At 40.3% G+C, this 12570-nt stretch overlaps 2 protein-coding genes across 5 annotated transcripts in view; both read right to left on the bottom strand.

Annotated features, from left to right (window-relative positions):
* LOC122308192 (truncated transcription factor CAULIFLOWER A-like) overlaps nucleotides 1-6208 on the bottom strand; it is a 28676-nt gene extending 22468 nt beyond the window's left edge. The window contains exon 1 of one of the 3 annotated variants that reach the window (XM_043121388.1): nucleotides 5573-6208. In XM_043121388.1, the coding sequence (XP_042977322.1) occupies nucleotides 5573-5757 (185 nt within the window). In that variant the 5' untranslated portion in view covers nucleotides 5758-6208. The remainder of the gene's footprint in view (nucleotides 1-5572) is intronic. The other 2 variants (XM_043121387.1, XM_043121389.1) reach the window with 2 other exon arrangements.
* Nucleotides 6209-6382: 174 nt separating this feature from the next.
* The window catches only part of LOC122308193 (truncated transcription factor CAULIFLOWER A-like), a 29669-nt gene continuing 23481 nt past the window's right edge, over nucleotides 6383-12570 (bottom strand). Inside the window, exons 2-7 of one of the 2 annotated variants that reach the window (XM_043121390.1) lie at nucleotides 10479-10557; nucleotides 9759-9820; nucleotides 9386-9485; nucleotides 8674-8715; nucleotides 6918-6959; nucleotides 6383-6819 (exon numbers count right to left, since the gene is read on the bottom strand). In XM_043121390.1, the coding sequence (XP_042977324.1) occupies nucleotides 6718-6819; nucleotides 6918-6959; nucleotides 8674-8715; nucleotides 9386-9485; nucleotides 9759-9820; nucleotides 10479-10557 (427 nt within the window). In that variant the 3' untranslated portion in view covers nucleotides 6383-6717. Of the gene's footprint in view, nucleotides 6820-6917; nucleotides 6960-7481; nucleotides 8419-8673; nucleotides 8716-9385; nucleotides 9486-9758; nucleotides 9821-10478; nucleotides 10558-12570 lie in introns of those variants that run through there. The other variant, XM_043121392.1, reaches the window with a different exon arrangement.

Genomic DNA, 12570 nt, shown 5'->3' on the forward strand with positions numbered 1-12570 from the left:
TGAAACCGTCGGGGCCTAGGGCCTTGACTTTTACCATCCCTTTTAAAACTTTGAGTACTTCCTCCTCTTCAAACTGCCTTTCTAACCACGCTACACTTGATGCATCAATAGAGTCAAAGGTCAATCCATCTACCTTAGGTCGCCAGGAATGTTACTCTTTAAGCAGATGTTCGTAAAAGTGAACAATGTGTTCCTTGACGGCTGCTCTGTTAGAGATAATCCTCCCGTCGGAATGTAGAACCTCAATGGCGTTGGTTCGTCTATGGGAGTTGGCGACACGATGGAAGAATTTAGTGCACTTGTCCACTTCTTTCAACCAAAGGTCTCGTGATTTTTGTCTCCAAGATATTTCCTCCATAAGCGTGATTTTTTCTAGTTCAGCTATCACCCTATTTTCCTTTCCTTCTCCTCAGCCATGAGGGCCGAAGTCGCTCCTTTATCCTCGAAATGCTGTAGTTCCTGAAAAAAAGTATATCTTTGGTCATTGAGTTTCCCGAAGGTTTCCATATTCCATGTTCTCAGATCATTTTTCAAATTTTTAAGTTTTCCGGCTAAAACAAAGCTGGGGGTGCCCGAGATCTGATAGGAGGACCACCAAGATCTAATTTTGTCCATAAAACCCTCCACTTTCAGCCACACATTCTCGAATTTGAAGTATCTCTGCTCCTCTTGAATACATCCACAGTCCAACAGAAGTGGAAAATTATCTGAGCAAAGCCTGGGGAGGCGCTTCTGACAAAGGGTGGGGAAATGTGTCTTCCAGGAAAGAGAGACAATAAATCTGTCTAGACGAGACCATGCCCTCCCGTTTGACCAAGTATAGTCACCCCCCCTAGGGGAAGATCAATCAAATCCAGCTCGAAGATTAGGGCTGAAAATTCAGCCATGGCTGATCCCGAGTTGGAGTCCCCAGACCTTTCACTCGAGAATATTCTCGAGTGATGTTGAAATTGCCTCCAATGCACCAAGGACCCTCCCTCCAGCTACACAAACCCGCAATCTCGTCCCAAAGGAGCCTTCTGCTATTATCATTATTTGAACCATCAATGCCTGCAAAGTCCCACCCGAACCCGTCTTTCAAAGATTTAAAGGAACATGCAACCACGAACTCGCCAATGGATTATTCCACAAAATCAACAACTCTCTTATCCCACATCACAATAATGCCCCCTGATGCGCCCTTGGAAGGCAAGCTGGTCCATCTCGCATAAGCGCAATTCCATAAACTTCTGATAATTTTCCTGTCTACGTACTTCAATTTAGTCTCCTATAAACAAAGGATGTTCACCTTCCAATCCCGGATTAGGTTCTTCACTCTGAGGCGTTTGTTTGGGTTGTTTAAACCCCGAATATTCCATGAAAGGATCTTGGGCTTCATGGATCACCTAAGTTCGCCCTATCAGTAAATCTTTCCCTGCTAGCACTTCCTTCTCAACCATAATTTACGTAGCATGAGAGTCTCTTTAATTGCCTTTCCATTTTATTGGCGGATCGGAGGTTGTGAGACTGCTCTGCTGCAATGGCTGTGAACAGTGCTATCAGTTGATCCTCAAAGTCGGCGCAAGAAATCCTTGCATAATGCCAAATGTCTTCTACCTTCTTCAGCACCCAATCTGTTTGTGGGTCAGACCACGGAAGTGCTGGGGGTAACGAGCAAAGTGGACTGGGATCATCCCCTTCATTTCCCATAACAGTGAAAGGCACTAAAAAACCTGACCCAAGCTCTACCACTTCTTCTTCCTCCTCTTCAGAGTCACGTTCTGCCTCTTCTTCAAGAGTACAAAGGACCCTGGAAGTAAACTCAGAAGTTTCCACCAAGGAAGAGGCTGCGCAGGTTGCTGGGAAGGGGTGGTCTTCATCCCATGGGGGCAGATGGCCATCGGAAGTAAACCCAGAAGATTCCAAGTGGCAGATCGGGATTATCTGTGCCGGCATTGGGCTCTTAGAGGCGTGAGGAACGACAGTGATGTCGTTTTCCTCCTCAGGCAACACTGTCGGGGTCGTAATTGCCGCCGTCGTGGCCTTATACCCTGCGTCGACTACGCCGGTAGGTTCGCCAGAGTCTGTCGGTTGTTTCTGTGATGCTGGCGTGGTTGCCGGCAAGGATGCTGGCGGGGTTTGGTAGATGGTGCTGGAAAGAGGGTCTCAAGGCCGAGACGAGGATGGCCCGTGTGATGAAAGCTGCCGGGTCACAGGCTCGACCTGGGTGGGGGGTCCGGCCTGAGGAGAGGCCTGAGACCGTGGGCTTGAATCCCGTGTGAGGGGGGGCTGAAGGCTTTCCTACCAGGTTTCAGGCTCAACCCGAATGGGGGGGTCAGCCTGAGAAGAGGCCCGAGACCATGGGCTCGAAGCTCGTGTGAGGGGGGGCTGAGGGTTTATTACCTTCAGTGGGCTCTGAGGCTTGAGCCCAGAGTATGTCAACGGCTCGAGTGGCCGAGTGGTTATTAAGGCCCTTGAACTTTCTCTTTTCTCTGCGCTTGCAGAGTCCTTCCATCCCATATTGGGAAAACGGTCTTCTGGAATTGACTGGAGTGAGGCAGACGTGAACCCTTTATCCCGTCCCATCACCATGCCGAGTCTCATATCAACTTTATTCATCAAAGTGGCAATTTCTTGGAGTACACCCGTAAGTTTGGCTTTTACATCCCAGAACACCCCTTCTATTTCACCTAACTTAGTATCACTGTCAGAAATCCCCTTCGAGTCCACTGGGCAAAAACCAGGCTTGTCTCCCATCATCTCCATGGTAGAGCTGCACTCTGCCACTGCACTAGACAAGACCGTGGCGTAGGAAACCGGCGGCGTGGTAGACGGCCTAAAACCGAGCTCCCCAAACCATCTTGGAGCCTCACGTTCGGCCACCTTTTTGAGATTATAAGCGAACCCCTCCCATCCACAGCTCTTGACGCCCTCGGGGATGATTAGAGAGCCTCTTTTTCTCCCATTGATGAACTCCTCCAGGTGGAGGTAGCAGCCCCTAGCATTTCTGAGTAGATGAAGCATGAGAAACCCATTACCGACCCTCATTTTTCTGAAGAAATTCTCACGCCACCTGGTCTCGGTGGCTTCCACCACCATTTTCACCACCCATGAAGCCGCCGCCCCATTGATTAATAGATAAATAGCCATGCGTCTGCTTTTCTCAAGAATACGAAAGCAATTTGCACCCACTTTCGAGAAGGCAAAAGTTTTGGACTCCACTAAAAATTGCCTAACATTATCCATCGCAGAGAAACAGGGGAGAAAGAGAGATGGGGAGAGAAGAAAGGGAAGAGAAAATGTGAGGAAAGATGTGGGTTGAAGGAAGAGAGATCAGCTCCAGCAAGGGCCACCGGAGTGGAGGTAGGTTGCATGCATGCACGCTTGAGGTGACCAAAATATTTTCACTACCTGGTGCATCACTTTTAAATTAGAAGATTTTTGTGAAATTGCCTCACCATCAACTTCAACGTTAGGAGCTTCTTGTGTCAAAGATGAAAGTAAGTGGTCCTCGAGAATTTCTTTTTCCATCGATCATCTATTAAGTCATTGTGAGATTGCCATAACTTTGTAGAATGACTTTTTTGCAAAGGTGGGTATAGTTTGGTAGATGTCAAGAAGGATGACTGACCTCTTTAGTTTCATGGAGAGGTCTCCAAGGCACTTCTTGGATTGCCACAATTTAGAAGATGGTTCTAATCAGACTATGGTGGTATCTTTGGAGGGAGAGGAGCAAGCGAAGTTTTGATGATCAAAAACGATCATTGGATAAAATTAGAACCTTCTTGTTTAACAACTTGTTCCAATGGTCGATTATAATATATTTTAATGGCATGGACATCCGTGAATTTCTTGTATTAGTATAATATCACTCCTGGGCATTTCTCTTGTATATGATCAGTGTATTTGAGCTTTTGGCTATTCCTACGAACAGTAAAATCTTATTTACCGATTAAAGAAAATTCTCATTGATAACCAATTGTTTTTGTAAATTTAAACTTCGACAAGGTTATGAACATTGTACAAGTAAACCCTCTTAACCTCTCCATTTTTTTTTTTTTAATTTTGTGGGTTAGAAACCAAGTTTGGTTTTATTGAACACCAAAGTAACTCGGAGCCCAGGGCAAATAGCAAACCTAGCCCACCTATCTGTTGAGCGGATCTGGGTGAGGCACTGTGTGAGAGGACCGAGGGTAGTTTGAGCCACCCCACCTAGATGGTTACGAGGTTGGGTCAACCCACCTGCATAGGATGGTTAACACCTATTTTATTTTATATATATACTGATCAATCACAAGAAGCTTAAAAAATGATTTTCCAAGCTGACTTTCCCTTGCATTATACAATATAGCCACACTGTCAACAAATGGCACAAAACCCCTATTTGTACATTGCCATTGCCATTCACTATAAATAGCGTTAGTTTTATTCTCCCAATAAGGGGGCAGAGGTGTAAGAATTCGATCCCCGAATGTCGCTCATATAAAAAAGAGACAACAGCTATGATGAGTAACGCCTTACTTGATAGACAACTACAATATTGGGCCTTGAACTAAAGAAAAAAGAAGAGCCCGGGTTAACGGAGTCCATGGTCGTGTCCAACTCAAAATGAAAAAGACTACTCACGACTCACGAGGACATAGATGCTAAAAGAAACGACCTTTATTGGCTGACAATTTACGTGTGAAATAAAAAAGTCCTAGAAAGAAATAGATAAACAAGTCGTAGGAATTGCACTTCTTCAACAATAATTTAGATAATTTGTGATGATTATCGAAATTTAGATAATTTGTGATGGGCACGCGATCTATCTAAATTGTGAATAAACGTACATAACTAATTAAATTCCAAATTTATAAATTTTTTTAATCACAATCTATACAAATCTATATTCCGTTAATTAATTATAAACGAATTTGAGAATATATTATTTATTACTAAATTATAAACGAATTCAACTAGGAAAGGACAATAAGAACGCAATATGATAATTTCAAGAACAGATCAAAATCCATAAATTACAAGCTGATTGGCCTGGAAAGCCACACAAGTTACGCATGTTTGCATGTTCATGATAAAAAGTCTGAAAGGCACAACAATAGCATATTGCAAAAACAAAAACAAAAACAAAAAAAAAACATTGAACATTAAAATTACAGGCAGGACTTAATAAGCATATGAGCCACCGACCGGAAGCTGATCCATCTAGGGAATACGAGCAACCCGACTTGACCAGTGATCAAGCGGGTTAGACCCATTTTCCAACCAGCGTACAGGGCTCCGTCAAACTAGGGTTTCGTATTGGTACTGGTAAGCAGCAGGAGATAGCGGAACACGTATGAAGACGCGGCGCAAATAATATCTTATCTTCGAGGAAGGAAGATATTTTCTAGATGTCCGACTCTCGAAGCTAAGATACTTTCTTTTTTCTTTTGATCAGAAACAGAGCACAAAGCACAGAGCACAGAGAGATTAGACAACCGATTCAAAAGCGAGTACTGCGAGCTCAAACATCTAAGAAAGGACCTTTTGTTTTTTATTTGAAGATTTGGGGGGGGGGGGGGGGGGGGGGGGGAGTTCAAGAAAGGCCAACCTCTCGGCGCTAGAGAATTCATAGAGCCTGCCTTGGTCGGAGAAGATCACGAGCGCCACCTCCACGTCGCACAGCACTCCGAGCTCTCGAGCCTTCTTTATCAGCCCGCCCTTCCGCTTCGAGAAAGTCACTTGCCGACTGCTCTTGTCCTCAATCCTCTTCAGCTGCACCTTTCCCCTTCCCATTCCTCTCTTTCGCTCTTCACACTCTTTCCGTCGCCTCTGAACCCTAACCCTAAGATGTATGCTTCGTGCGGAAGATCGAGAGCACGAAAGGGGTAGGAGGGGGCACTTCGGCTTTCAATTGCGGAAACGGAAAGCCAGACGCTTGAGAACGGTATAATTGTGGCGAGAAATTAAGATCTCCAGCTGCGACACGCATCGAACCTAGTACTGATGAAAGGAAAAAGAAACGACAAACAGTTCACATAAAAACAAAAAACAAAACTGAAATATAGAAGGCGTGGATGACCGAGACCCGTTCTGGAACATGCTGGACCATGAAGAGGCAGGCGGTAGGCCCTGCAACATTCTTCCCTACAGACTGCTTGCAAGTAATTGTTGCCCCCGAAGAGAGGTCAAGCCCGGTGGCACTGAAGTAGTCCGGACCCAATCAGGCCCACTAAGTATGATTACTCGGATCAAACTGCTTCAAATATATGTTTTGATCTTTTTTATAATTGTAAGGAATCTTGGGCATTCACACAGGATTATATTTGAAATGTTCAATGCATCTTTTGCCTTTTTTTTTGTTTTTTTTAATCAAATCTCATTCTCTCGTTGGATAAGGAATCAAGGTACTACAAATATCTTAGGAGCAACTCCATTTTAATAAGTTGAATAAAATGGATATTCTCTGTTTGAAAATATCACCTTATATACTTAACAGGTCTTGGACTAGTAAAAATAAATAAAAACATCGACATATAGTTATTTTTTTTTTTTTAAATAAATGATATTTACAGTTATGTATGTTTCCCACAGTATAAAGAATGGCAGCAACCGAATAAGGAATCCTAAGGCACATGGGACGTCCGGTGGACATGCAGCTTTTCAGGGAGTCTGAAAGTGACGCATGGAATTCTTCGGAACTTGGAGGTAGGAAGACAAATTCTTGAGTTGCAAGAAAGCAGTGACACTGTTAGGTCAAAACAGATTAAGCAAGGTTTCTTGGAGTGGAGGGGCACGGGCGTTGTTGGGCTCCAGTTCCAGTCTCAGCGCATGGTTCTCACTCATCATTGCTACCATCTGAGGCCACGACACACACATACACAGCTCAGCCAGATTACACAAAAACTCATTTGAGTAAAGTTCTCTCAGATTTCTATCTTTCTCTAGCTACATACCTCCACCTCCATCAGTGTCTTCTCTTCTCTCAGCCGCTTTTCCTGTTCATTAATATATTGCAGATGTTGTTAAAAAGGATTATTTCAACATTGCACAATGAATGAATTGCAACCTTCTGTTTGTAAAAAGCTGCTTCAGTTTTGTGATGATCCATGCTATATATTTGTCTTATTGAGCCATTAGAAACCGTCATTTCAAATTCATGTAATGCACGCATACACAATAGGATTATTAGCACTTTGCACAGCAAATCATGGCCACAATATTAGACTTTCCTCACGAACTATGAATTCATTGTAAGCTACATAGCACTTGTTGGGGTGCAAACAAGTAGAGTCTACATGTGGGTCTTGATATACCATGTAAATTATCGCTTTACTTTAAAGCTCAAACCGATTCCAAATTCACTTGCTGTATTAACCACTTATATTTGGCAGTACTCAGGTTGAAAGGTGTTTATATACCTCGGTCATGTGGAACACAAGGGTCATAGGTTGGAGACATCGGTTTGATGATACTACCCATCTTTAGCGTGGAAATTGCTATGTACTACACCCTATCTCATTTTTATTCTATTGGACTGACATGACACTATCCATAACTCTTGAATCATTTCTAAGTTTATTTTATTTTTTAAAATTCAGAGGTTCATAGGTTTTTTTTTTTCAATATTGGTGCCGGGTATCTGGAACAAAGTCTTGACTTATCACAGGGGTGATTGGACCCTCGGTAAGGAGTTTCCGAGTTTATTGCAAGTGCACTTGAGTAATTCAAGGGAAAATTCTTCCAATATGATGGCTCCTAGAATTTGTGTGCACCCAAACCTTAGACTAGAGGGAGCAGTCTTACTGCTTGAGCCAACCTCTAGGGGTTACAGATTAAGAGATAATGGCATAGGAGGCATATGAGATATGGGTGGTATATAATAATCCGGTCATGTGAGGAAGTGTCGATGAACATTTTGTCTACTTTTCATGGCTGCCACGAGTCTCTGCCATAATCAGCATCCGAATTACTTTCACCACTAAATCAAAATCCCCTCCCCCATCGATGCCCCATGTCCCTATCAACATAACATGCATGCATGTGTAAGATTGAGAGGGTCTTCTCTATCTTTTATCTACTTCTGTACTTGATGATCCTAGACTATGGTAGTGGTAGATAAAGCTGCTTGATTTTCTAATATCACAATGGCTTTAGCATCATTGTGGGATAAACGAATCTATTAATTGTAAACATCATATATGCATCTATCAATTAATAGACTACTACAGTTGGATCAGATTTTGCAAATAATGCTCAATACGAAAGTTCATTTACCACCCTCTAACAGATATAACGTATTACAATTTCACTCACTCAAATTCCTAAAATCTCGTCATGCCATTTCATTGTGGCACAGCTCTTGATGCTATCAACATTTGTAAATGATCTAATAATAGTAGTAGCCATATTTGCATTTACTTCAAAAATACTAGTTAAGATTACAGTTAGAGCCCCCTGCAGTCATTATAAAAGTAAAAAGTTTCAGTCAATGTAGGATCACATTCACCAAGAGTTATCCCTTCAATCTCTACTTGAACACAAGTTATTGATTTTCTATGGAAGTATGCTGAAGGAGTTAAGAAACCATTTCTTAAATGCTCCATGAAAGCTATATCAAGTTTTGTTCTTTACATTTGTTCTTACTTTTGTTGCTGGATTTACTTACAAATGTATCATGCTTCACATCTGCAAAGAGTTAGAAGGGCATACCTCTTCATGGTGCGCTTTTATAGCTTCAATCATTAGCTGTGTCTGTTTACCATTCAAACTCGTGAGTATTCCACACTCATTTATCATGCACGCAGCTAGTTTAAAAATGAATATAAAGACATTAAAATTGATAATGAACCAAATGCATCTCATGTTCTTCAATAGAAGATAATTTCAGCCCCATATAGGTGTTAAGAGATGCTCTAAACTCAAAATTTCCCCGCATTTAAACTTATGGGATTTTCAGAGGTGCTTGTATAGTGTACAGGACTCTTGGGTATCTGTTATTTTCCTCTTTATTATTTTTCCCTTCCTGAGTTCAGCAAAAATGGACTAATTGTACCAGAGGACGAGACATGATTCTGAATCTGTAATATTTTTAGGTGCTTGTGTTGTGTAATGTTTTTAGACTTGGGTTTTGCCCTTTTGGCATTGAGTTATTAATTCTATTCCACATACCGGTGCATATCATCTCAAAAGAAATGTGAAGAATTTTTCTATATTTCAGTTATGTGGATTTATGACAAATCTAGTCCAATATGAGAGCACCACCGTATGACAAATCTAATTTCTATCTTCTTTGCTTTCATGGATTTTGACCACTGATTTGATGATATCTCAGGGCTACAGCTAGTCACTGATCACAGGTTTAACAATTCAACTCTGATATTTCAACTTGAAGGATAAAAAAAGGTATCTTGTAAGAATTGACCTTTCTGAATCTGGTTTGTCTCAACATCACATCCAGTTCTATCTCTAAGTGAGTGAGTTCTATCAAGGTTTTCTCTTGAATATTCTGTTCTTCAAGGTACCTGCCAGAAGCATGAAAATGAATGCAATTAGCTGGTTAATTGAAGCACTTCTACTTGGGCCTCAAAGATCTTATGTTAATGAGCAACTAGGGTTTGTGCATGCTAACAGAGGATCGTTAGTTTGGGAGAATATCATGTCAAAGAGGGAAATGGTCTCCTAGATGTTGTCTTTAAATCATGTAAAAGGAGCACCGGTTGTTTTCCCTGTAACATGGGTTATTTATTCCCACCGTGCCAATTGCAGCACATGTATATGGACCTGAAAGATGTTACCTTTGTATCATTTCCAGTGGCCTAGCGCCCATCTGAAGACCAGGGCAGTCAGCATGATTTGCCTGAATTATAAGGAAAAAGTAGGTACGAGAGGAATATCATAAAGAATAGCATCAAAATATTAAATGAAGATGTTTAGAAGTTAAGAACCATAGATTTCGAGATAAGAAAATCGTTTAACACGGACAAATATTTTGAAAAAATATCATATAAGACGGTAACAGGATTAAAGCAATCAATTTTCAATGCTTGGGAAAGAGACTCTCATCTTAATCTTTGTCATCTTCCTATCAGCATTGACAATGCTGTGTCATTGACAATGCTGTTTTCCTTGTCCACAGCTTAGTACCATATCCTGTTCCGTCCTCCATGAGTCATTACACAACCAGTCTTTCTGAAAAATAAATTGTCTGATGTAGTATTGACATAGAAATATAGAATCTTGGTAGTGTGGAAAATTAGATGTGATCAACACTGTATCAAAATAAATTAAATGTTATAGTTGAATTATGGAAAATCATCGACAAAAAGTCATCAAAATCTCCTTTTAGCATATGTAAATGAAATTACGATCAATTGAGTTGCTAATTCAGGATCTTCCATGTATTTAAATATGTGATAGCACCTGTTTGTGCAAGGTCCAAGACTCCAAGGTGAAGCTTCAATTTTCTTTTCTAGAATTGGAGACCTCTAAAAAACATTGAACGGATTATGGCTAACCTTTTCTAGCTCAGAACTCCTGCGGACAGCGATTTCTTCTTCTACGTGTCTCCTATAACGCTCGAGGATTTTTCCAAGACTGCATCATGAGCGTTGCAGAATGTAAGAAAAGAATTGATAATGTCATAGTTTCTCATATCAATAAAACTTGAATGCAATAGAAGAATAACAACAATTACAATAATGTAAATCGCAGTCATGTAATGTGCTCTTTGAAAAATGAGATTCCAGTGGCCTTTGTACTATAGGATGTCCTTGTGCTGGCAACTTGTATATCACTACTGCATCAGCGGTCAAGTCTTCCACTGTACGAGGCCTTTTGTGTTGAGCCAGATTATTTTAAAAATGTATGTACTAACTGGACATGCAGCCGTCCTTAAAATGGTACCATCCTGGTTGTACAAATCTAAAGGCCATTCCATATTATCTGTGTTGAAATAAATTAGCTTGATTTTTGCTCAACCAAATTAAAGTCTTGGAATGAATCAGGGCAAGCCGCTATCTCTTAGTCCAAGAGTCAAGACAGTCTTTTTTAAGTTTTAGTTCTTTGTTGACTTTGCCAGAGATCTGTGGCTTGATTGGCAATTTGGCATTAACCCCAATCTCCAAATTAGAAATATGGAGTTTGAAACCCCTCTCCAAATGTAGTTAAAAAAAAAAAATTAAAAAACAGTTCCTTGTTGACTTCATGGCAATTGTTCCACTCCTATGGTTGTACCTTAAACCCGTTTATAACCCTACCCCACAACAGCTACTTATCATCGTACTGAAAGAGGCTGCATGTAGTGTGATGGCGTGCGTGGCAGCGATACAGATGAATTGAAGCCAGACCAAGTCCATATCGATCCAATCCAAGATGTCAAAGGAATTATTTGGATGGGCCTCACAGGTAACCTAATCTAGACTTTAAAAAATAGATGAATGCAACCTCATTAGCAATTTTCTATTTCAAGACATGAATTCTGTCGGTTCTGGTCTTTTTAGATTCTTCATTTTTTAGAATAAAAAGGTTGTATTAATTAGTTAATTGTTAATAAATTCTAGTTCAAATGACATCTCCTATGAGAACAGAGTGAAGAACAATGAAGTGAATTGAGAGTAATAGGTTTACGTGTAAATTACCACTAAAAAAAAGAAATGCAGGGAGCTTATCCTTAAAACTTTATTAGTAATGTCTTGTCTCATTTGATTAGACCCTTTTGCTTCCAGACACAATGATATACACTTCCTTATGGCCTATAAGTTTTCTATGAATCGGAATGAATATTCATATTCCTAAATTATGAATGACCACACTTCATACCAAACGTGCCCAAAGTGCTAATTTAACTTTTTTTTTTATTTTTTTTGTTTTATCATTTAACAGTTTTACTTTTTAAGTTATGCTAAATATATATTTTTTCCACCCTAAATAGAGTAAATATCGTTGTTTTATAGTTTACTTATATGGCTTTGTGGTCACCAATAATTCAAATAAAGGAAGGGGAACAGAAAACAGTTGGTCATGTGCCTATGGATCTGACCCAAACACTAAAATGTTTAGACATTTACTTCAATATGTTACTCACGAGTAGTTTGGCATATATTGGGTTCCGGGGTTGAATATGAATATGAATTCACCCTAAACTATTGACATTAACCGTATATTATATAAGGATTCATTGAATTTTCTAGTGGGTGAGGTTTAAGCAACGGCTCAAATCAAACTTTAGGGAGCGTCTGTTGCTTTCTGGCTTTCCACCATCTAGACTTCTCTTATATGATTCTTAATAGGTAGGGTGCTAATATAGTCCCGCTTAAGTAAGAAAGCCATATCTAATGGCCTCCTCTTATTCTTTTTACTTAGGCAAAAAATAAAAACGTTATTTACCTCTAGGGTTTGCCTTTGAGCTCTGTGCCAGAGCTAGATATGGCCTTTGAGAGTTAAGACTCCTAATGGATCATGTGTATTTTTATCTAAAATAACTAACTAAAAGCTACTTTACTTATTTTAGCTAATAACTTTTTAAATGAACACTACATCAGATTTAGTTCTTTCTATATCAATTAAATATTCTTTATTTGAAAAATTAAATTTTCCCTCTGTAACTGC

This window comes from Carya illinoinensis, chromosome 4 (genome assembly GCF_018687715.1).
Source record: "Carya illinoinensis cultivar Pawnee chromosome 4, C.illinoinensisPawnee_v1, whole genome shotgun sequence".
Lineage (NCBI taxonomy): Eukaryota > Viridiplantae > Streptophyta > Magnoliopsida > Fagales > Juglandaceae > Carya > Carya illinoinensis.